At 39.4% G+C, this 25,060-nt stretch overlaps 1 protein-coding gene across 5 annotated transcripts in view; it reads left to right on the plus strand.

Annotated features, from left to right (window-relative positions):
- erc1b (ELKS/RAB6-interacting/CAST family member 1b) overlaps positions 1-25,060 on the plus strand; it is a 196,917-nt gene that overhangs the window by 139,188 nt on the left and 32,669 nt on the right. For all 5 annotated transcript variants that reach the window (XM_084407452.1, XM_084407453.1, XM_084407454.1 and 2 more), the window contains one exon: positions 9,733-9,880. In XM_084407452.1, coding sequence (XP_084263578.1) covers positions 9,733-9,880 — 148 coding nt within the window. The remainder of the gene's footprint in view (positions 1-9,732; positions 9,881-25,060) is intronic.

Genomic DNA, 25,060 nt, shown 5'->3' on the forward strand with positions numbered 1-25,060 from the left:
AAGCCATAAAGAGTAACTTTACACTGACAGTAGTAAGTGTACTATCGTTCAAAAAAGATTTTTTAAATGTTTTTGAAAGTAGTCTCGTATGCTCACCAAGGCTGCATTTATTTGATCAAAAAATCTGTATGAAATATTAGTACAGTTTAAAGTAATTTAATTTCTTCATGGGATGGAAAAGCTGTATTTCCATCATCATTGTTCCAGTCTTCAGTGTCACATGTTCCTTCAGAAATCATTCTAATATGCTGGTTTGGTGCTGTTGAGAAATGTGTTGTTGTTGAAAACGTTGTGCTACTTTTTTCAGTATTCTTTGATGGAATAGATGCCTATATTGTCACTTTTAATCAATTGAATGCATCCTGTATTTATACACCTCAACTTTTGAACGAGTAAGAGTGTACTACTGTAAGGTATATGTATGATTTAAACATTATTCATCATAACCAATAGGCTATTAAGCAGAAACATTTAATATAAATGTATAGTCTACTGCTATTATGACAGTGTAATTCATATAATAATTTTATAGTCACTCACAACTCAACACAAATACATAAACTGGGGGGGAAATGGCTTACTTAGTGCTGTTTAATAACTTAAGTGCAGATGGAATGAACAAATTCTTAAACAGATTTAATTTACAACTTGGCATTCTTAACCTCCTACCCGATGGTTACATTTCAAATTCAGAATTCAAAATGTGTGCTCTCATTAAAAATCTTGTATGCCTCCCTTATCATAGACTATTCAAGGTCTTCATGACCCTTTGAATGAGACAAGCTTAGACTTTTAACTGTACTGTCAGGTTATAGATGTATTCCATATCCAATCACATTCTCCAGTACAGCTTGATAGAACAACATCATGATCTCACTGCTAACACCATAAAGTCTAAGCCTTCTCAAGACATATAATCTCTGTTGTAAACCGAGATCACGGGCTATCGACATGAACATGCCATGTACAACTACTTTTACCCCAGTTATTTGCATCAGATATGCCACAGCACCCTTCTACAAAGAGATTGGGGTCAAATCAGTCATCTGGTCTCGGCCTGTGTGTTTTAGGACTGCTTTATACTCATCTACTGGTGTAAAGTCTTGTAGGGTGCACAGGTCAGGCCCATCATGTCTGAGCAGAAATCTCTCACCAAACAGAGAGGCTTCACTGCGCGATAATTCATAAATGTTGTCATGGCCACATTAGTCACAATGAAAAACCATGAACTGTCCAGAAGCTGCAGAACATATCTGGGTAATCCACACTTGTAGCCGTGTCACGAGGGAGAACATGGAATATGTCTTTAAGCTGCACTGACTGTCCTGTTGCAGTGAGAGCTGGGCTTTAGGGCTGTATGTCACATTGACAGGCGTAATCCCTCGTTTGGTGTCCAGTGGAAAGCCTCCGTGTTCCCGTGTCTCTGCATCCCTCGGCTCTCAGTCTCTTCTGCTTAGTCTGAGCGCATCTTCCTCTCCTGATTCCATCCGCTTTAATGCTTTCCGCAGGTGCCACTCCTTGACGAGCTTCATTTCCCAGAAAGCGAGTTCTGCCCTCCTCCCTCATCTTCCTCCCTGGTTTTGTTTAGAGGCCCCAGCTGTGCTGCTCACCGCAACTTTCCCTGCGTTTCCCAGGTAACGGGTTTTGAGTGCGAGCCGGGCGGTCTGCGGAGAGGTGCATTTTTCCGGTCACGCTCTGCGTAGCGTGTCTGAAGTGGTCATGGCTTGACCGGCTTTTCCCATCTTCCACCACCTGCTCTGACTGTCTGTCGAGTCCACCGCCGCGTCACTGTGCGTGTCTATCTGTCTAACTTACTACTCCAGTCAGCGTTTGTTTGTTAGACTCTCTTCCTGGCACAAGGATTTTGTGTATAAAGTTTGAGAGAGTAAATACAGGATGCTGTGAAGTACAGTATGTTTACTTCACCCTATTCCACTCCCCCCTCCTGTGGTTCAAGGGTGTACAGTACAGAAAGCGTTCCCATATTTATTTATATATATATACACACACACACACACGTGTGTATATATATATATATATATATAATGTGTGTATATATATATATATATATATATATATATATATATATATATATATATATATTTTAATATAAAAACACACACACATATATATATATATATTAAAATAAATATAAATATATATATATGTATGTATTATATTACCATATTTATTTGTACGTATATATGTGTATCTTTGATAATTTGGGACAAGTGCCATGGTATGACTATGTTTTGGGGCATGTACTACAGTAATACCATTTTATTTTTAAGCAGGGCCATGGTAAAGCCATGTTGTTTGACATTTACTACAGTAATACCATGTTATTTTAATATCTTGTTATTTGGATGCAGTACCCTAGTAAAACCATGTTGTTGGACATTTACCATAGTAATACCACATTATTTTAATATCATGTTATTTGGATAAAGTACATTAGTGAAACCATGTTGTTGGACATTTACCATAGTAATAAAATGCTATTTGGATGCTATAACATGGTAAAATATATTTTTATTTAATTTTTTATTCATTTTATAGCATTATAAAATTATATATTGATATAAAAAAAAATATATATATATATATATATATATATATATATATATATATATATATATATATATATATAATAATAATAATAATAATAATAATAATAATAATAATAATAATAATTATTATTATATATATATATATATATATATATATATATATATATATATATTTTTTTTTTATGGTATAGGTATTCCCATAATGGTTTCAATCAGCTGACTGGCAATCAGATTACAAAATGTTTCTAAATACAAATGTGAAAAATGTATCCTTTCTAGATATCAGTATCTGCATCACCCGTTTTATTTTAATTTCTTTTTTATTTTATTAACATTAATTTGATGCCATTTTATTTTATTTTAGTGCAAAATGAGTCCTTAATATATATTTTTTTTCATTTTAAATATAAATGGTATATCTGCTTAAATGTGTTTACTTTGTCAACGTTAGAAGTGCACTAACATATAGATGACCTCAGACCTAACACACACAAACTCTAATTTTGATTGCATGGGATCTTTAAGAAAATGTTTATGAAATCTGAAATTTATAGACCATGATGGTAAATTCCATAAACTGACATCAACCCTGCGCAAAGTTCAGCAAGAGTTACGTTCTCCTCTTAGGGTTTGGAGATTACTTTGCTCTCTCTCTCTCTCCAGCTGATGTGATCCAGATGGCTGGGTGCTGTCAGTCCAGGCGTGTGTATGTTCCCCAGAGGAGGCTGTGTGTGTGTGTGTGTGTTTGGTTCAGGGATGTGCTGGCCACTCTTTCGGTGTGCTGCTATCAGCACTAATTACAGTCGGCCTGTCAGCCTTTAGAACAGCCGATAAGAGCAGGGGTGCTATAGAGGAGAAGAGGTCAACACATAGCACAGCGTGTCTCATTTACACATCTTTTTTTCCTCTGTCTTCATTTACAGTCTTTTTTTTTTCTTTTTTTATTAATAGTGATAGAACTATATATTTATTAATTTGATAAGCCTGACAATATTTGGCTATTTTGAGATCAATATCCATTGATAAACATCACAATGAGGCAGGTTGAATTATTTGCACGTCTTGAGATGCAGTCCAAAAATCTAGACAACTAGTGAGTTTTTTTTTTTAATTATTATTATTATTATTATTATTTTTATATTATATTTACTTTTTATTGTGTATATTTACTTTCTGATTATGTATTATTTCAGATTTTGACTCCCAGATATTCACTAGTGGACTCAGATTGTGTGTTTCTTTTGTGTTCCTATTATTATTATTTTATTTATTATTTTAGATTTTGGTTCCCAGACTTGATATCAGTAGTACATTGCAAACAACACTATTTTTAAAATAATAAAGCACTGTTGTCAAAGTTGATATTGTGGCTTTATATATGTTCAGACACTTGCATGTGTCATTATTATTATTATTATTATTAACCTTTTCCCGAGATCAAGCTCAAATATAGTTACAAGATTGTAGACTGGAGAATTTTGAAGAATTTCGGCCAATTTCCGCAATCCACTTCCCAATCTTTTTTTCACCGTTGTGAAAGGGAGAATTTCTCATTAACATTCTCCAAAAAAACACATATCAGTGATAAAGATGCTCATTTAAAGAGCTTGTATTATTGCACTCCCCCTACTGACACACACAGGCTTGTTCCCCAATGATCTTTACTCTGACTGCAGGCTTTTAAATTCACATTTGATGTCTAGGAAGCCCTTGTGCCAGATATGATTCAGCATGTGTTTCCAGGTGTCTCGCTTGTTCCAGTTTTGTCTCTTGTGGATTCACTCGCAGTCACTCAAGCGCTGCTATTCTGTATAATACAAGATTAATACAACTATTACTGTGTTCAGGAAGTACAAAACCCATATTTTCAGATTGCTTACACAATGTAATTTATAGCTTTTGGTGAGTCAATATTAGCTTTAAAGGCGCAAAGCTGTAGATTTTTCTTTAATGTTTCATAATTCCCATCCAGATAGGATGTTCAGCACAGACGTCCTCTATAACTCTGTTTTAACCAGCGCTCCGGTACCAACTCCAAAAAGCAGCGGATGTATTTCTCTTTTTTTAGGCCAGTAAAAGCAGTTGCTGAAGCTCTTCTGTGCCCCATGGTGGCAATGAACAGTGAACGGACACCATATTTCTCCCCACGTCTCCTCCATGACACACACATGTGCCGAATGCAGATCTTGCACCATTTTTCTCTCTTTCCCACATCTCTCACCCACACACACATCCCTGGAAAAAGGGCCTAGAAAAGCCGGGCTGTGGCTCCGGGCCAGGGAATGATGGAGAGTTAGGGTTATTTTTATTTTTTTAATGTGCTGGGACTCCTCCAACACTCAGTTTGTTTAACGCGGCTGGCCTGTATTTTATTTTTATGTGCTAGATCAGGCAGTATCAGGTAGGACTTAGTACTGATGGATTCTGCTGATAACGTTCTCTGAACTCTTCCCTCCCTGCTAATGGTGTCCTCTAAATTCCTCTCCTTCAAATCAGCGGCCCACAAATATTGAAGTGTTAAAGAAATGGACATTTATGTTTTAGCTTAGATATTGCATAGATATGAGTCTGTGAAATGGGGGGGGGGGGGGGGATTTCTAGCAATGATAATGATATTTTTGCGCTAAAAGCAGCCCTATGATTTTGGGTTTGGTCTTCTTTTATCTGTCTTTCCATCCATCCATCCATTCACCTACCTTTACTTTACATATATATCTTTCTATGTATCAATTCATCCATCCATAGATATTTTCATTCAACCATCCATCCACCCATTATCCATTCATTCATATATCTCTTAATCTTACCATCCACCCATCCAAAGTTCATTTGTCCATCCATCCACCTACCTATACACATATATCTCTCTGGCCATCTATCCATTCATCTTTCTCTAGCCATCCGTTCATTTATCCCTCCATCATCTCTGTCCGTCCATCCATCTCTCTATCTGTCCATCCATTCATATATCTCAAGGATCATCTGTCTCTCCATCCATCCACCTATTCCTTCATATATCGCTCCATCTGTCCAACCATCCATCCATCCATCAATTCAATTTTTTTTCACAGACTTGTTTTGAGGTAAAAATACAAAGTAAAATATCACAATATTTCGAAATGTCAGTTTTCCCATCCAATCATCTGTCCGTCCCCACAGTATTTTGTCCAAACTTTGCTTCACATTTTTACTCTTTTGTGTTTCCAAGAAGCTTATCTCTCTTCCAGAATGGTCATGGTTGAGGCAAGCATTTCAAGCGCTGAAAGTAGCCCGACCTCAGATCTGCTTTCGTTTAACATTCCTCCCTCATTTTGCCATCATTTACGTCGGACTGTCGTCATACAGTAGGAATGGCAGTGATAAGTCATGTTTAGAACCCGCCATCCCGGTCATTCCTGGCGTTCTGTGCGGTGTTCCCTGCTCCGGTGGCTTAACCGGCACCCTGCGTCCCCGTCACATACAGGCATAAATCTCCCCACCACCTTGGCTATTCATTATCTCTCCATTGGCTTACACACCCATAGAAACACCAAACCGATAGAGAACAGAGGGAGGTGGCTTATTTTTAGGCCTGCTGGAGGACTTCTGAGAATAAAGCAAGAAGCTGAAAAGAATGCAGAGTCCAGAGAGAGGAAATTGAGTGTTGAGGGCGGTGATGAGAGATGTTGATTGATGGGCCGCTTCCCCTCTCTCCGATTGGCTTTGTCGTGAGAAGAGGTGATTGGCCACTTGACCTCTTAGTGATCAATATGGTCTCTTCCCTATCTCCCTCAGAACAAATGTGTGGGGCCCATTGTGTCTCTGTGCTTCTGATAAGAGGCTTTGTCTTCTTTTAGTACAGGAACACAAGCTCTGCCTTGCTGTCTACTAGCTCCATCGGAGGTTACCTTCTAAGGCACTATCTTAACCCAAATGAAAACGGTATATTTGGAGCACTCTACATAGTCAGAAATTCCATGTGCCACACAAATAAAGCTTTGTAGGAGATTTAACTCCTACAACTTATCACAACTGAAAAAATGAAACTACAGAGATTTTAACCATTTTTAACCATAATGGATTTTAACCATTTTTATCAATATTTGTAAGCAAATAGTCAGGATTGGGGGAGAAAATTAAAATGTTTAAAATTTTGAATATAAAATGATTCACATTTTTAAACAATTTCATTCTCTCTCTCTCTCTCTCTCTCTCTCTCTCTCTCTCTCTCTCTAATATATCGATTTTGGGCTTTAAACCATATCTTCTTGGTCAGCGCCAATAGCCCCATGGTTAACGCGCCAACATATAGCGCAACTGCGCCTCCGGCGACCCGAGTTCGATTCCCAGCTCGAGGTCCTTTGCCGATCCCCTTCCCCTCTCTCTCCACCCCACGCTTTCCTGTCAAAATCTCTACTGTCCTATCAAATAAAGGCACAAAAAGACCAAAAACATAACTTGAAAAAAAAAAATATATATATATATCTTCTTATTATTAATGTTGAAAACAATTGTGCTGCTTATTTTTTTGGTGCAAACCGTGATGCATATTTTTTCAGGATTCTTTAATGAATAGAGTCACACAAAAAAAACAAAAACATTATGAATATCTTTACTGTCACTTTTTAAGAAAAGATTAGAAAGATTAGATCGCAGAGGATCCTTGTTAAAAGATTAATCTGAAGTGGACACGTGCACAGGGACCATTTGAGACACCGAAGAATTCAGATTCGGTTTTCTCTTCTGCTTTAGACTGCCACCTATCTCTCTCTTTTAATGGGGTTGGGAAATGTGGGATTGAAAATGCATGTTATCATGACCTGAATATCGCGTGTGTGAGTGTGTTCACATGGACGTTTGAGCATTCTCATCCATCATTTCAGACTCCTTATCCTCCATATCCCAGTGCAGATCCTTCCACTTCCTGTTGTTTGCCTCTCCTCATGCCGCCCTCCCTGGGTTTCTCTTTTCACCTCATCTTTCCCTTTGATTTTTATTTTTAGCCAGTGCCGTCCTCATGTATTTTGGCAGGGCAGATAGAGAAGGGCTCATCGGGACCAGGCAGGGAGGTTATGGAGCTGAAGGGGAAGTTCCTTTTTGCCCAAAGTAAACTGACTCACCTCAGGGGCAGCTGCTGCCTGTGGTCTGAACCTGACCATAATGAGCACGGCTAGTCAGGAGGTCAGTGTATTAAAAGGCCTTTCTGACAGGACATGTTAGTGCTCAGAAGCCTCCTGGAACATCACCAGCTTTCATTTTATTAGTTTGCGCCAGGACACGGTGGTTTTTACAGACCTGGGTGGCCCGTGTGTTTGTGGGATACATCACATCTTCATTGCTTTTGATGGTCAAAATGACAGAATTAAGAGTTGTATGGCAGCCCATGGGCATCACACAGTGTGTGTGTGTGTGTACTTCTGTCATGTACATAGGCTCCTTTCTAGTGCTGTGATGTCACTCTGGATAGAATCAGGTCAGCCAGTTCCTCCAAGGAACCGAAGAGAACACGACGAAACAGACAGAAAGAAAAAAGAATTTTTTTGCCAGCGATTGAAAAACTGATAAGAGAAATTGCAAATTCGCAGTAAGCCTGTGATTAAAATGGAACAATAGAGAGGAGCTACAAAACCAGTGTGTTATATTTTCAGATTCCTGACACAATCATGTTGGCCAAATTTTTTTACAGAGTAGGCAACTTAGTGGGGAATGAAACACAATATAGTAGACAAAGTGAAAATGGGTCTATAGAATACTTGTTTAAAATCCATTAATTAATAAAAATAATCAGGAATAAGTGAAGTATTATTTGTGTGTACTACATATATTTATGCTTATGCTGTCACATGCTTAGCAACATGCCAACACCAAACTCCACGGCTGTTCAAAATCATGCCATATACTCTCCTTCACTGTTCCCTAGATTAGTCCACAAATATAGTCAGCTTGAAGGAGTGAAGGAAAATGAGTGAGTGATTTCGGACACTGAGTGCGCCGGAAGGGCTGCCGCTTTTGGATCGTTTTTGCTTGCTGTTTAATAATCATTTAAAACTGGCCAGCAGCAATGAAAAGATTTATCTTGAACTCAGTCATGGAAACTAGCATGTATAAACCTTAATTAAACAATTTAAAAATCAATTAAAAAGGAATTTACACCTGTATAATATTACGCTGTACCCACGGATGGATGGTTGATTCAGTTGCGGGAGCCATCTTTTGGCGAGACGCAGGAATTCATTCGCCGCTGTACTCTCAAAGTGCATTATGGGTATTCTCTAGTCGCTGAGCGTACATCGGTTTTACGCTTGTTACCGCGGTGCATTATGGGATTGAATGCGTGAACTCTATAACATCCACTGTGATTTCGGACACCACTATATATGGCTGTCCCCTCAAATAGTGCCCTAGTTAAGGGTATAGGTGGTGATTTAACACAGCCCACTTGTCCAGTTCATGTTAAAAATTCTATTTTTATGTTGTACAGAGTTGCTACCTACATAGTGTTCCAAAACAATCCCTTATGAGGTTCTTTTTCACTTACCATGCTACCGTAGAAGGTAACCTTCTAGAAAGACAGTAGCAAGTGAGGCAGCTCACTAACTTTTGGAACGGTTCCAATGAGTTTCTGTGTATAAGAGGTCATACAGAAAATGAGAGGGAGGAAAAGAAAGCGAGGCAAAGGGAAGATGATTTGACGCACACTTCACCACTGATACTCTAGCACACGTGGCTAACGCTAACCCTAAGATATTTTCCAGTCTGCTGCCTTTATTCTTCAGTACACTAAAGACTTTGACCATCTCAGCTGCCGGTACAAGACGTTCACCCTCCCTCTCACGCTGTTACCGTGTGTTTGACCTAACAGGGCTCACTCCCTGAAACAGCTGCACTTGACTGATGGCGATTCGTAGAATTAATTATTTGTGGTGCTTGCTATCACTGTCACACTCCACACAAATGGAGTAATGACTGCTGAAAATTCAGTAAAGCGCAGTAATACTGATGTATTGCGGTCATGGGTGTGTATTTGTAGAGTAATTTACAACGGCTTCGAACGTGGCTCAATCAATCTTAATCAAGGACCAGAACTATCTGTTTTCTAAGGTGCATTTGTCAACAGGATGTATTTTACACCGTCTTGTTCAAGATGTCTGAATACTAATTGTGTGTTGTCTCCTCCAAACAGGCAGGAGGCGCTGTTGGCAGCCATCAGCGAGAAGGACGCCAACATCGCTCTTCTAGAGCTGTCGTCCTCGAAGAAGAAGAAGACTCAAGATGAAGTGGCTTTGCTGAAGAGGGAGAAAGACCGACTGGTACATCAGCTGAAACAGCAGGTGAGAACAACCAACAGGCTGGACGTCTACACCCCCAGACCATGGCACGAGGCAAAACCATAGACTAAAATGAACACAGACCTCAGTCCTCCTAGTTTCCTAGTGGAGTTCTTCAACCTCACCCACAGGAATTACATTGGTGTAGCTTAACCAGACATTCGTCAGCCTAAAAAAATAGTCCCACATCAAAGGAACAATTTCGACTTTATAGCTCAAGTAACAAACATGTTTGTTTCGCTGACGAATTGTGTTTTAGCCCAAATAGGAGCTTTGCTTTTTCATCGTTTGAACTTCCTTCCAGGCTCTCATTGTGTTTTACTGTAAAAACTCTTTTTATTCATTTTTACAAACTTAAGATAATTGAAAGCATGCCACAGATGCTGTCCATAGACGTTAGGTTGACATTAACCCGCAATATGCTCTTAAGAGGGGCGTGATTGCACAGAAATATAAGATCGCACAGGATATCCTGATGATGTGTTCATAGTACCGCTAACCAGCTGACCTTGCTGTCGTAGTTCTGCTTAACAGTTCATGGCTAAAGAACAAGTTCCAGAGGAATTAAAACCAAGACACGTTGGGAACGAGATCCCAGAGTATGGAGATGCAAACAGGCTACAGATGTCTGGCCGCAAACCCATCAAGAAAGGCAATTTTGAGATTATTTGACTCCTCCTCCAAGTTCCCACAAACCACCTGCAAATGCATGCACACTATAGCTCAAACACACACAGACTAGTGGCCATGCATTCAGATGAGTCTCATACGACGTGCGCACACATTTCGCATCCTCGTTTACAATATAAACCAGCCACACGCATGTATACAAAAACCCAGCGGCCACAGAAAAACAAACAGAGCGGGAGGACCAACACACACATCCTCACTTTAGCTCCATTCATGTTCACGGGCACACGCTGGAAAACACCCCTCCCTCACTGTTTCTCTGAATGACAGGCTATCAGCGCATTGCATAGCAGAAGCATTCCACAGGAAATGGGTGTCAGTAGTGCAGATAGCTGTGGGGCTCAGCTCTCACCCACAGCCCTGAGATCAGGAGGGCAGCCCGCGCCCCCCTCCCGCTCACTGTCAATCACAGCGGGGGGGAATCTGGTTAAGAGCCGGTCAGAGGCCGGTTGCTCTCCTGACATACTTAATGGTTCAGGTTAGTGATAAAGGTTACACGCGGTGGTCCTAAATCAGGTCTTTTCGGGCAGTTTTACTTCAGGGTCAAAGTTAGGAGTGAACATAGGAAGGGTTAAGTACCCTTAGTTCGCCTGTCCCTCTTGGACACGTTTTTCCACTTTTAATTCACAGCAGAAAGAAACATTACAAGCAGCCGTTTGACATTAATTGTCATTTATAATCATTAAGATGCGAAAATGGACAACGAGCCCGAAGGTGTTTGACGTGGCCCATGGTAAGGGTGAGTGCTGTATACGGTTGCAGCCTCTGGATTAGGATTGCGGATCAGGGTCGAAGGATTTGAGTGACAGGGGATGAGTGTGACATAGTGGTACATAAATGGAGTGTTTTTCTTTTTCTTTTAAGAGACATATGTGCGTAAAGATGTAGGGCAGATAATGGTTCAGAGGAGAGAAAATTCCTGGTTATACATGTCAAGTCTTGTTAAAAAAGAAAGAAAGAAAGAATAATGTCAAAAGTGTGGCCTTACACCATGTCATAACCAACTGCATTATGATGGTGTCAGCAAATACATTAATCAAAATAAACTGCTTCCATTTTACTTTTTATCATAACCAGTATTGGTTAGAGATTCAAACAAAAAAATAATAATATTTTCTACTTAGTTTTTAATATTGGGTCTCCTAAAAATGCATTTTGTTGTGTCTCTACAGACTAGTACCCATGAACATTACCACTGTGCAAAAATAATAAAAAAACTTTTAAAATTAGTTCAGCATGTAGGTTTGGACACTTCATAATAATAATAATAGTTTGAATTAGTCATTCTCTGGTCTCGACCATCAACAACGTGTCACATATTTCGATTTTTGACACATTATACTGGGTAATCCCACCAGTCAAACTGGTCCAAAATTATAGTATATATTAAAAATCAAATGTGTTTCAGATTAGCTGTTAAATATGTATTTTCTGTTCGACTGTAGTATCAGTTTGTCTAGCAATTTTTCGTGAGGACAGAGAACTGACTCAAAGAAATTCATCGAGCCACACTTGGTTAGGGTGAATTGCAATACTGAAAGTGACAGTTTGTGTGCATTTTAGTGAAGATACTTCATCCAATCTCTTCTCAATTGTTTTATTTCACTAGAGCAGGTTTGGATGTACTCAGCGTGTGATAAATGGAGCCCGTCATCTTGTTTAAATGATATTTTCAAGACGACGAGCAGATGGGATCATTTGATGTCTAACAAAAGGCTGCATAATCAACAGCCGTTACTGTGATCCAGAGATTTAAAGTGAAGGAAATTAACTAGTATGAGACCACAAAAAAATGGTAAGAGAGAGAGGATGGTAATAACAAAGAGAGAGGCGAAAGAAGACATCCTGTATCTGTTTTTGTTTTGGGATACATCACTCTTCATGATATATATGTTTCAGAGGAAAATGAACTCTCTTTGTTCTTTTTCCTTTTTCGTTTTGTTCTTTTTCTTCTCTGGTCTCCGTCTGTGTGTCTGTCAGCCTGCGTGATGATGACAGTGTAAAAATAGGGCTGATGCCTGTTGAGTGTCTTTTGAAGCGCCGGTGTAGTGAAATGTTCTCTCCATCGCATCTTCCTCGTCCATAAATCTCCTCTGCGCGTCGTGACATCGCTCCCAGCTCTGATGTGCTGTCCAAGTTTTATTAGCAGACTTGAGAGAGTGGAACGGCGTGTCGCTGTTGAGCACAGGAGTTGGTTTTTAAAAATGGTCCTGTGCAAATTTGCAGCCCGCAGATTAAACGGCAGAGTGGGAACTGCTCCCCGCTGCCATCACATGGTTCATTGATGTCACAATTAGCTGTGGAGGCAGAGTGGTTTATACTGGAGAGATCAGACTGCTTGTTCTTTACTACACATGTGCAATTCACCTGCTGTTATAGGAAAACAGACCAGGAATATTGATGGCATATCCTGACCTTTGCTGAATTTTGTTTACTCAAATGCTTTCTGAAATATGAAGGAAAGAAAGCTTTTTGTGTGTGTGTGTATGTGTATACATATACTAGGGCTGTCGATTTAACATGTTAATTTAATCCATTATTCATGGGAAAAAATAATGTTAAGATTATAAGCGCAGTGAACGCACCTGCGTGGTTAGGGCCCGAGCACCGATGGTGTGAGAACCCTCTTGGAATTGCTCTGTTTTTCATCTTGCATTTCATACAGTTGTTTGTTGATGACCATGAAGCAGGGCAAAAACTCACTGCGTGATGGAGCCCAATGCAGTTAGAGTGCCCTAAAATTCAGGATATTGGTGCAAAAATGCCCCTGTATGAATACTGAGTATTGCTTATTTATATATTTAATGATAATGATATATTTAAGCAATATCACATGAGTGCTGTTTTTGTTCCGAATGGTGCAAATGTGAATAAATAAAAAGCTAATATTGTGTTATATTTCAGACGCAATATTGTGTCTGCGCTCAGTTTTGCCAACGAAAATATTACCTGTTAAGCCAGAGCAGTGTTTTGTTTCCGAATGAATCCGTGTTTTGAGCAAATCATTCGGGTGAACCAATGATTCAATAGCCGATTCATAAAGAGAGCCATTTACTTCATTCCTGAACGAATCAAATGAATGACTCAATGACTTACTCATTTAAATCTGACATTTACCGCCACCTACGGGCAGTTTTAGTTTCTTATTTTTATAATTTCATTAAAAAAACATAAAAAAATTTCATATTAATAAAAAAATACTTTAAAGGTATAGTTCACCCAAAAATGAAAATTCTGTCATAATTTTTTCAAAAAAAAAAATCTTTCTAAAACTACTTCTTTTTTTTGTCTATTTGATGCTTTTCTGATTTAACACAATAATGACTTTTAAATTATCTTTTAGGGGTAATTTCTCTTCCAAATTTTATGAGCATTTAATTTGAAATGAATTAGATTAATTAATCACCACATTGTGTAATTCATTAGATTAAGCCATTTTAATCTTGTGACAGCTCATATATATATATATATATATATATATATATATATATATATATATATATATATATATATATATATATATATATATATATATATATATATATATGAGAAAGGGGTGCATAAATATTTCCGGATACAAAATTGTGCATCCCACCTACGCACCATAGCCATATTCATATATAGCGCCTATTTTGTGTAGGTTATATAAGATGGTGCATTTTGCAGCAATAAACATTTAAAACAGTAGTATGCATGCTACATCGTTGTCACATGATCTCATAACATTGCATAAATACAGCAAGTTGCATCCAGTTATCATATTGGAGATAAACAGGATGTAATCCAGTTTTGTGTAAGATTTGAAAGTCCAATCAAATAATGTAAAAATTACAGCTGATAATACTTTCAATTCATTCATCATAGTAGAAATCGGAGAGATCAGGTCAAGCACATCATGTTGTGCACAGTGTTGCAGCAAATTTATTAGTAGACCATTTATACAGGACATTTGCATACGGTGCACAGTATACATATACTGATGAAATATTGCATGTTATTAGTACAAGAACAGCAGCCGGCGTGGGAGGGCAACCAAAGCCTCCAGCGCTGATCATCTGAGCTCCCCACACCCAGCCTCGCCTCTCTAAAAGCAGTGTTGGCTCCGAACCGGCAGAAAACACTCCCACCTGCACGAGGCGTCCAACAAATATTTGATAAGTAATAAAATTTATCTTCCTTGCCCCTGCACGGTCTGAAGAGGCTGCATTAATCCACGCCATTATCGTGGAGCATGATTCAGACCATTAATCATCTCGCTGCTCATATTTGAAATCTTTACGACACCTCAGCGGCTGCGAGAGTTTCTCCGCGTTCACAGTGAGCTCTCTGTGTGCTGTGGAAAGGTGTAGAATGGTTAGTGTGGTCACCGCCTCCAAACCCAAGCCCTCCTCCATCATAATTCTCAGACTCCTGATGGATCTCAGCAGAGACTTCCTGTCTTTTCCCCAGTTAACTGTATGTCAGCAGACATGCATGTGTGCGAGCGTGTATTTGGGGTTTCTCATGTCAGCGTGAGTGTTATGGAAAGACTGGACTATGTTAGGTAGTCAGTAGTCGATAGCAATATAGTAAATTGCATGATTCTTGATATCAGTTTTGGTGCCCAAGCAAAAAGTAATATGCTTCTGAACACACTCCTGTAATTTAATCCTGTGTGTGGTGTGGTGTGGTGTATCCATATGGTTGCATACTTTACTTTTCCTACCTTAAAGGCAGGGTAGGTAGGAATGGTCTAAAAAACTTCTTTTTCAAATTTGTTTAAACTTTATGTACATATCAATACATAATTAAAATGTAAGTACTCTGAAAAAGAAAGTATAAAAATCGAGTGTCTGTAGACCTCTCACGACTGTTTTAAAGACAGTTCATTATTTCCATTCACTCCACCCCCTCCCTTCTGGGCTCCTTCCAAAGCCACGCCCCCAAAACACATGAACGCGCGACTCCAACCGCTGAGCTGAAGACGCATTATTTACCTGAGACAAGCAGAGAGGAAGGAGCACAGTGCATGTAGTGACATCATGTCAGAATCACATGTAATAAAAAAATCTAACGCTAATTGCTTATGAATGTAAACAAATAAGATGTATTTTAGTACTCACTATCAAGCTAGCATATTGATATTGGTCAATTTAAAATATATATTTTTTGATTTGCTAACGAGCTAGTTATATAAGCTAAAAACAGGTTGCATTGATACACTTTTTTCCATTACCATCAGTTACATTGTGATGAAGATGAATTTCGTGTAAGATTCATAACATATATGGTGTTCTGCATGTAGGGATGTGGGAGATATTGACAAAAATGAATATCTCGATATTTTTTTCCAATATCTAGATATCGATATTCAGGCGATATTTTTGCCATCCTTCAAAGAAATGTGAGCAAACTGGCAAAGAAGGTCCAGTTGGTCTTTTGACTTGCTGCATTTGACCTATATTATTGTAGGCTATAGAAAAAACAATAAAGGAGCTAACTAAACATAATCTGTGGCAGCCCCTACTTTTTCCACTTACAAAAAAAAAAAAAAAAAAAAACTTAACTAGGCACTTCTTGCAACAGTGATTATTAAATCAAACAACAATATTGTTGATGATCAATTCAAAGTAAAAAAAAAAAAACATTTTCAAAACGGTATAAATCCATTCATTTTTCCCCCCAAAACGCTATAAATCCATCTTTTTTTTTTTTTTTCTAAATTTATGGTTTGACTTTTTAAAAAAGTTTTTGTCTTTTATTTTTCGTGTTTGCATTTATGAGGAAAAAACAATATTACTTGACAGTTCTCCATTATGGACGCGAGCGCTCTGAAAGCTGCACTAAGACTTTCAAACTTTAACAGAGACCTCAAAACAGAAAGCACAAAGCCTTTCTTTAAAACGAATTTCGTTTTGTATTAATTGTATCTTAATTTTTTTTTTTTTTTTTTCATTAATTCATTAATATTTTCATTCCTGGATTAAATACATAAAGTAAATATAGGCTATCAATCACAACATAAGGTGCTTGAACTGGAGATTATATCATCGTGAACCGAAACGTAGCCTCGCCTCACAGGCCTAAAAAATGTGAAATATATTTACAGAAATCTGGTTCTAAACAAAACCATCCAAAACAAAATAAAACTATGTAGCCTAAATGTGCATTTCTCCGGTGCATGCGTTCACTAGCCTACTGCGAAGATCGCGAGTCAATATATCGTCAACTTCATCTTTGCAGCCGACACAGAAGTTAATAAACAATTAAAATGTCTTATTGCAATATTTTACACATTCTCATTACTTTTGCTGGTTCTTTGAGGCAGCTTTTTAGGTTTATGGCGTTTTGGAAAAGAGCTCTTCACGTACAAACACCGTTTCACCAAGGCACAGCAGCACTTCAGCACATAAGAACAAAAAGAGAAAAAGCACGGACTTACTAATTACGAAACTTTGATGTGGTTGAACAGGTGAAACTGTCACAAACTCCTCTGCAACTCAAACCTTCTCAGTACGAGTTATGAAGGAAGAGAACAGCATTACAGTTTTCAGCGCGTCCTCCTCTGATTGCTGTGTTGTGACTGGAAAAGTGCGTGCAGGAGCACATGCGCAAAACGTAGGTTTGTAAAATGTCCTTTTGTAAAATAAAAATAATTTTAGGGCGAAGCAGGAGGTCGTGCAAGAGGCCGTGGCGTGCAACTAGGGTCCGAGGAAGTAGAGGCTGAGGACGGGGTGGTCGCTGGAAAGCTACGCCGATATTGACATGCGTTTTATTTCTTTGTTTATCCAAAGACTTTTTGTTCATTACCTTTTCTTGTACTGTCTTCTTTTTTTGCCTTGTTTGCCTTCGCTAACTGCATATGCCGGTAATGTGAATTTTGATTGCTCTTTCTCTGCCATTGTTTTGCTATAGGTTCCGTGCCTCTCGAATTCCTCAAATCAAACGTGCGCGCGCAAGTGGGCAGATCCCGTGGCAAAAGGGTGGTTGCCATGGTTGCGAGAGAGTGACAGTCGCCTAAGCCAATCCTTTGATTCGTCCCGAATCGAAATAATGAGCTGTGTTTAATACAGATTAAACGGTCTAGAGTCACTTGATTTTTATACTCTTTTTTTCAGAGTACTTACATTTTAATTATGTATTGATATATATAGAAAGTTTTAACAAATTTGGATCTTTTATTTTTATAAAGTCCTACCTACCCTGCCTTTAAAGAAAAAACAACAGTATAATGTATTTTTAGAAAGAGAAGGATGGTCTTTAAAGTAGCCGATGATATATGTTGTTTTTAAGTCACATGACTTCAAGACTACTTTTCCTGGGCTAGCCCTTAAAGTAAAGACGAGTTTGAAAAGACATTTCTTCTGCCTCGTGATATATTTGATAAGTTATTTAGATGTTGTTCACTGATCAGCTTTATCTAACAGACTTACAGGAAACCATGACAATGCTGTACCTCAATGGACAAATCGCTGTACAATAGAATTGCACTTATATCTTTTCCCAATAAGATCTACCATGATATATTTGCTTTTATGCATAAATAACACATTTATGTTTTGTATTTTTTTTATGTTTTATGGAAAGTCAAGAGCAGTGCACAGTTAGCTGTTCCAAATGAAAACAGCGAGAAAGTTAATTTTTTTTATTAATATCTCTTCAAGGTTTTGACTGAGAAGTGCATTTGATTCACGTGTGTACACATGTGAGCATTTGACGCACGATAAAATTTTTTTTTTTGTATTGACTTCTAATACCTCTGACGTCCCTGCTTGTAGACGCTGGTTAGGGTTTGAGTCATCAATGCACTCTCATTGTAAGTGGCCCGTGTGTTGTGTGTGTGTGAGTTTGCGGCGACCCTGCTCTCCTCCTCTTTGGAGATGAGGATATCGAGTGTGTGTAATGAAGTGTGGCTGAGCTGACATGGTGCCTCTTTCGGAGAGAGAGAGAGATGACGTTGATCAAGTGAATGTGTATTTTAGTCCCTCTTCAGAGATGGAAGACGTGCCAAAGTGTCCGACTCACCCGTTCCCTCCGTAGACCTCCCGAGCCCAGTCTGCCCGGGCGTTTAAGCGCGTCCATGTTAGAAAATCAAGACCTACAGGGGGAAGTGATATTTATCCTGACAATTTCGGTGAGCTTCATTACTCTTTTGTGCTTTCCAAGGCCTAGAGTTGCAGTTTTGGTCTTTTGTTCGTTTGTAACCAATGTATCTCATGACAAACCCCATCCGCTTCTTAAGGAGATGACCCGGAGTGATTCAGACCAATTACAGTTTGCTGGTCCTCTGGGACGGTGTTAAAAAGTCTGGTTGCAGTTCTGTAACCGCAGATTGAGTGTTAGTGTTATTTCCCACAAGTCCTGGAATGGCGTTGGTAATTCCATCCCCTCGCAAACTGCAGATTTGGGTCGATACGTATTTCTCCCATTACCTGCTACAGTGCCTCCACGAGGCCCCGCCAGAGTCGCTGTCCTCGCATGGCTTCGGGCGATGACGGGCATCGGGATGGGCCGAGATGCCAATTCAGTAAAGGGCTCCGGGCCTGCTGTTCTCAGCAGAGCCGTGGTTTTGGGCACAAAATAAAATCGTTTTGTCTTGGAGCTAGCCACGAATAAACTTAAAATGCAAAAGCGGCAAATCGTGGCCAAGGCCACTGTGTGCACGTGTTGCCAGCTCGGGGCTGCCGTCTGTGATTGAAAACGTACCTTTATTGGGTTCAAAACACTGGTGTTTTGTTGCAAAGGCTGAGCTCTAGGCGCCTCACGTCCCTGCTGCGGACAAAGTGATCACAGAGCTTAAATTAGAGCGTCCTGCAGCCAATAACAGGGGCAAGAAATCCAGAAAAAAGCACACAAACAACAACATCAACAAGCGTTCGATTCATTGCATGATCTTGTTTGGCTGAAGGTCTTGCAGACCTCGGAGATCTCGTGCCGAGGGGGCCGTGCGAATGGAGGTCGTGGCTCACGGGCCCATCCGCGCTGGATTTGTCTTGGATCTGATGCAACTCTCGCTGCTCGTTTAGGAAAAAAGAGTCGCTGTGTTTTCGGAACACGAGACCTCAAAACACAAGCCGCTAAATGGCTGTTTGAATAAGGCCTGTGGGTGTCCAGCTCGTCCAACGTGTGACGTTGTGGAGTAGGGGAAATGGAGATTTTCCACTGCATCTCCGATTGTGGAGAACGTTTTACGATGTTGTTATTATTCGGTCAGACAAATGAATTTTTTTTAGAACATTCTGTGCCCCTTTGGCAAGCTGTGAAGACTTTTGGGAGCTTTATTATTACAGGGTTTTGCCTTAACGTCGCTAATGGTAGTTGGTAACGCTTTGCTTTTCTACTGCACAGAAAGTGCTGTTTTACTAGTTCCTGTTCCGTTCCTCTAATGAGGGTTGGAGACGGTCCTCTCTTTGCCTTTTTTTTCCTTTTTCTGGCTCTTCTGTCCTGTCAAAATGACGACCTGGGATTATTCTCCTCTTACCTCAGTTCCTAGCCAGTTACACATAATTGTTTTGATAAAATCTTGATGATTTCTAAAGCTGCACTCATTGTTTTTCTGGTGTGATTAGTGGTATTTGCTTAGCCAAGCATCACTATTACTATTGCTCACAGTTATTGATTTAAAACCAATCCCTAACCCTAAGTATTAAACTATGGTTATTAGGCATCCTGCATGTTTGTGCTACATACACGAATGATAACTCAACTCATGCAGCTTGTGAGAAGAGATGTGCTGCTATACTATCAGGTTTAAAAAATTTGCTTCACAGGTAATTTGACAACAATACAAAATATGTGTTCATGCTTTTTCAGCTTATTCGTGTTTTACAGTAAATAGGGCAATTGACATTTGCCACCTTATTAAGCATCCTGGTCCTCCACAACCACTCGTTTTCTTCAAATATTTTGATATTCAAATGTCTTATTTGTACGTTTTCCATACTTCCCGTCTTACTACTGTATATATGGCATGAGAGAGAGAGAAAGTGCTGTTCTTTCTGTGGCTAACACCAGCTTTCTAATTCTAACTCAGCAAAGAAGTCTATTTGCTTCCCTCTGGGCGCCCAGAACAGAGAGACCATTCTGTTTCCTCCCAATTCCCAGTTATCGGCTCTGTTCGATTTTAATCCCAGGCCTCTGAAACTGGAAGCACTACCGCTCACAATCATGTAGAATCCTTTCTGTCATGCTTGTCCAAGGAGCTTATCTCAGAGACTGTTATTCATGCAGGGATCTGGGACTGTATTTTTGTGTTATCTTTGCTTTTGATGTCTTGGCCTCTTTAGCGACTTCTGAGACTTAGTAATTACTTTTAATGGTTTGAAAAAAGACCATGACAGAGCACTAAACTCTTTCTTCTTGACTATTTGTGACTTACTTTTCGTTCTAAAACACATTATTCTGTTGTTCATTGTTCAGAGGGCTAAAGGGCAGCAACATCAAAGTGCCCAAAACCAAAGTAAGGTTCAGAAGTTAACAGTGGAACCATTATATTAGTGCATTATCCTGTAAATATCCGTCCTTTTATTGGAATTTTCCTGTGTTTGTAGTGGAAGATATTTGTTGTTTTATTTACGAGATTTAAATAAAACAACAAAATTATGTTCCACTATAAACATTAGACAGTAGTAGTGAAAAAAATATTATATTTACTCATTTACTTTTGATATTTATCAAGCTACAATTTCAAATGGAGTCTTCCTTATTATACATAATCATTTTTCTACTAATATTTGAATGTGTGTTATTTCTACCTGGTTTGTGGTGTTTGTTTGTAGAAGGTGGAAAATTTGTACATGGAAATAGGATTCCAGTTTTTTGGACAGGAAACTCGTGCATAGGCATTACTGGCATGCAGATTATTTGGAAATCATTTCCTAGAGTTAATAGGAAAGGGGTTTTAACACATACTGTAGACCTGTGATGCTTGTGTGGGAAATGTGAGTTTGACTTCAACTTCATTTGACATGCTTGTCAAAAATGTACTCGCTGTACAATAGTCTGAACACTAATGGCAAACATCTTTTACATTACCAGGAGATGTGTGTGTGTGTGTGTGTGTGTGTGTGTGTGTGGTCTCTTACACACCTGGAGAAAACAAAGGAGCTAGAACTCCTAATGTTAACAGAGGGGCTTTAATAAAACATTACTTTTCCTGAGTTCATGTTGAACACACACACACTTTGGTTTACTTGCAAAGTAAAAGATCACCATTCATGCCTGTATGCCTATCCACAGTAGGTTAATCTCACAGTGGACATATCTTTGTCATATTTCACACCAAAATCACAAGACAAAACTAAGGAATATATTGGAATAAGTTGGACATTAAAATACTATTTATTTATTTATTTACCTCAATGCAAGCTTCATGATATCTACTTGATCATTCACTGGTGCTAAAATGCATGTAATTATTGTGATTGCATTATGTGACACTTAAAATGTGAGCAATTGAAAACCCTGGACTCTCCGATGAAGTCTCCTGCTCTTCCCACTGAGCTGTCTATGTGTTTAAGCTACTGCTTTCCATTCCAAGGAAACCTTGATGTGTGAAACTTTTACGAGAATTACCTTTAACATGGAGATGTCATATATCTGGGCATTTGGCCTTTTTTAGCTTTTTTTTTTTTTGTGCAGCTGTGAACACACAATATAATGCATTTTTTATGTCTTAAAATAAAGCTAAATATGGCAAGGCATGGAGAGGAAGTAGATTGAGGTCATGAACTCCAGAGGTCACAGGGTGCCGTGGAGGAGTCACTTCACTCTGGAGGTGTAGGAAAGGCTCTCGTTATGTCGTTTCACTTCCGTGACCCCAATTATGAGCTTGACAAAAAGGCCTTTGATATCTCACTGAATCCAGAGCGATGACTGAGAATCGTGAGACAGCGTTTTTTTAGTGTTCAATTTTTCTCCCTTTTTTGGCAGCTCATCAGCATTTTTGAGTCGTAATGGATGGGGATGGGGGGTGGAAAGGGGTGAGAGAAATGATAATGGCGGAGAAGTAGAATAATTGTGAAAATGATTAGATTAAGTGAGCAAATGAGTTCTCCAGTTGGGACGGAAACCAAAGAATTGAGGTCAGCATTCCTGACAATTATCATAAGAGGAGAGAGAGAGAGAGAGAGAGAGAGAGAGAGAGAGAGAGAGAGAGAGAGAGAGAGAGAGAGAGAGAGAGAGAGAGAGAGAGAATCCAAACAAGCAATCAAGGTATGTAGTGAAAAAAAGATGGAAATGCTAAGACGGATAAGGGAAGTAGAAAGTACAGGAAAGTGTGGCACTTAGAAGCATTCCAGCTTTGTGCTTTTAGATGTTTTGTTCTGGTGGCAGTAACTTGAGCAGTTCTGTAAACCGTGCAGCGCGCTCAAGCAGTGGGGCTCAGTGTGCGTCCCCCATCCGCTCAACTTTATCAAGTCCATATCATTGCCTGTAGCTGAAGGAATTTTGAGGAAAGTGAGGTCTTGGAACAAGGGGGAAAGCAGAGATGCAGAGCCCCAAGTGCTGGATTCCTGAACCCCGAACACACACACATGCACAAAAGCGTTCCTTTGCCATAAGCCACTCAGACAGGGATCTGGTTTCATGGTAAATTTTATTACACATGGATGTAAGGGGCTCCTACAATTAGGGAGGGCTTCTTAACAGGGTCTCACTTATCCGTCTGCTTGTTAGCCTGCTAGCTTGAACATTTCGTTCTCCCATTTTATGTTCCTTCCCAACCTCCCCTTTCTGCCCCGTGCCCAGTCTCTTCCATTCCAATTCAACCTCTCTAACTCGATCCCATTGCTCTCCCAACATCTCTCCTCTCTTCCAGCACCGGCCACCTTTTCTTTCTTCTTTGCTTTATGGCTTACATATGAGCTGTTAAGTTAGGAGTGTGCCTCCCTGTTCTGTAGCCATCTGGGATCGTCTCTTCAGAACCCCTCTGGCCCTTTCAGGAGATCCGGTTTCCATGAACGCTCACCCTCACCTCCCTCTTTCCTCACGTACATACACAAACACCTCCCTGTGGACCCCCTCAACATCTCTGAGATTCCTCCCTCCTCGTCTTCCATTGTCCGTGTTTTTGAAGGAACGTCTGCGGATTGTGTGAAGATTGGATGTTCTGCCAAAGTAAATCCAGGAGGTTTAGTGGTTCCTACTAATGTAGGGTACATGATGTCATTGGCTAGATCATGGACAAGGGTCGAAGGCCACACATGGACATTTGTAGCAATTTGTCTCTTCTCTCTAGTTCTCCCCTCCGGAGTGAGTTTTATCTCCTGGCGGAGGGCCTCTTCCGCTTGGAGAGTGGCAACTGTATAACACCCCTCACCTGTTTTCAAAACAAAGATGTGAGCTTGAACGTTTTTGAAAATCATCTCTGTGTTTTCATTCTTAGTAAATTAGAGGGGGTCAGCCTTAAGGGGAGGTGGAGGGAACTCTGTATAGTGATGTTTAAATAACTCTGGCATGTTTTTAGGAAAATTATGGCAGATTTGCAGTATTGCCTCATATATCATTTTATTAACCCTGGGAAGGTTCCTCAGTTTGACTGAATGAAAAATGATACACTTTTTTTCTTATTGCGGAACCCAAAAGTAGATGTTTTGAAGAATTTTCTCACTGCTTTCAAGCTTAAAACAGCACCACAAAAGTTGTTCAAGCCTCCTTTTCACCATATTACAAGTCTCCTGAAATAATTCAATAACTTTGTTTGAGAAAAAGGCTGAAATTGAATGGCATAGTTGGACAAAAAATGTAACCACCCTCAAGTTGTTCCAAACTTGCATGACTTTCTTTTTTCTATGTAACACAAAAAGAGGATGGGGGCGGTGCTCCAATGTTGTTTTGGAGCCCAATGACTTTGTGTATGGGCAAACAATCATCACAATATCTTCTTTTGCATTCTGCAGAAGAAAGAAAGTCATACAGGTTTAGAATGCCATGAGGGGTGAGTAAATGTTTTAAGTGAACTGTTCCTTTACACTTGAATCAGTCACAATGTCAGAAACAAGATTGCGCCCAAGTGCACATATACACACACTTGTTCGATTGTACAGACCTATGAGCAAAGATTTCCCCAGTGCAGTTCAATAAACATTTTATGAGTCCCTGCGCCCCACTAAACTCGGTCGGTATCGAAAACCACTTCACTCGTGAGCCGGCAAATAAGCAAATACCTCCTCCCCCTTTCTCTAGTTCTCGCTTTTGCTTTGCAAATGAGTTTCTCTCTCCAGTGGCCATAGTCATCTGTAGGTGCTCTGTGGCCCAAAACCCTGAAATCTTACAGCTTCAAGGCAAAATGTTTGTTTTTAATGTTTATTTTTTTAGTACATGTTTCTTTTTTTCCGATTTTTTTCAGGAGAGGAAATGAACGATGCATGTTCATGCTGGGAAAGCCGTGTACACCTAATGTTAGCAACATTGGCTGAATAATTTTTCCCTCTCTATCTCGGTAACTTCTTTGCTTGTATGTAGGTCTGTACCAGGATTTACATGCTAAAAGCCGGAGAGCTTAAGCCTGACTTT

This window comes from Rutilus rutilus (genome assembly GCF_951802725.1).
Source record: "Rutilus rutilus genome assembly, chromosome: 4".
In the NCBI taxonomy this organism is placed as follows: domain Eukaryota; kingdom Metazoa; phylum Chordata; class Actinopteri; order Cypriniformes; family Leuciscidae; genus Rutilus; species Rutilus rutilus.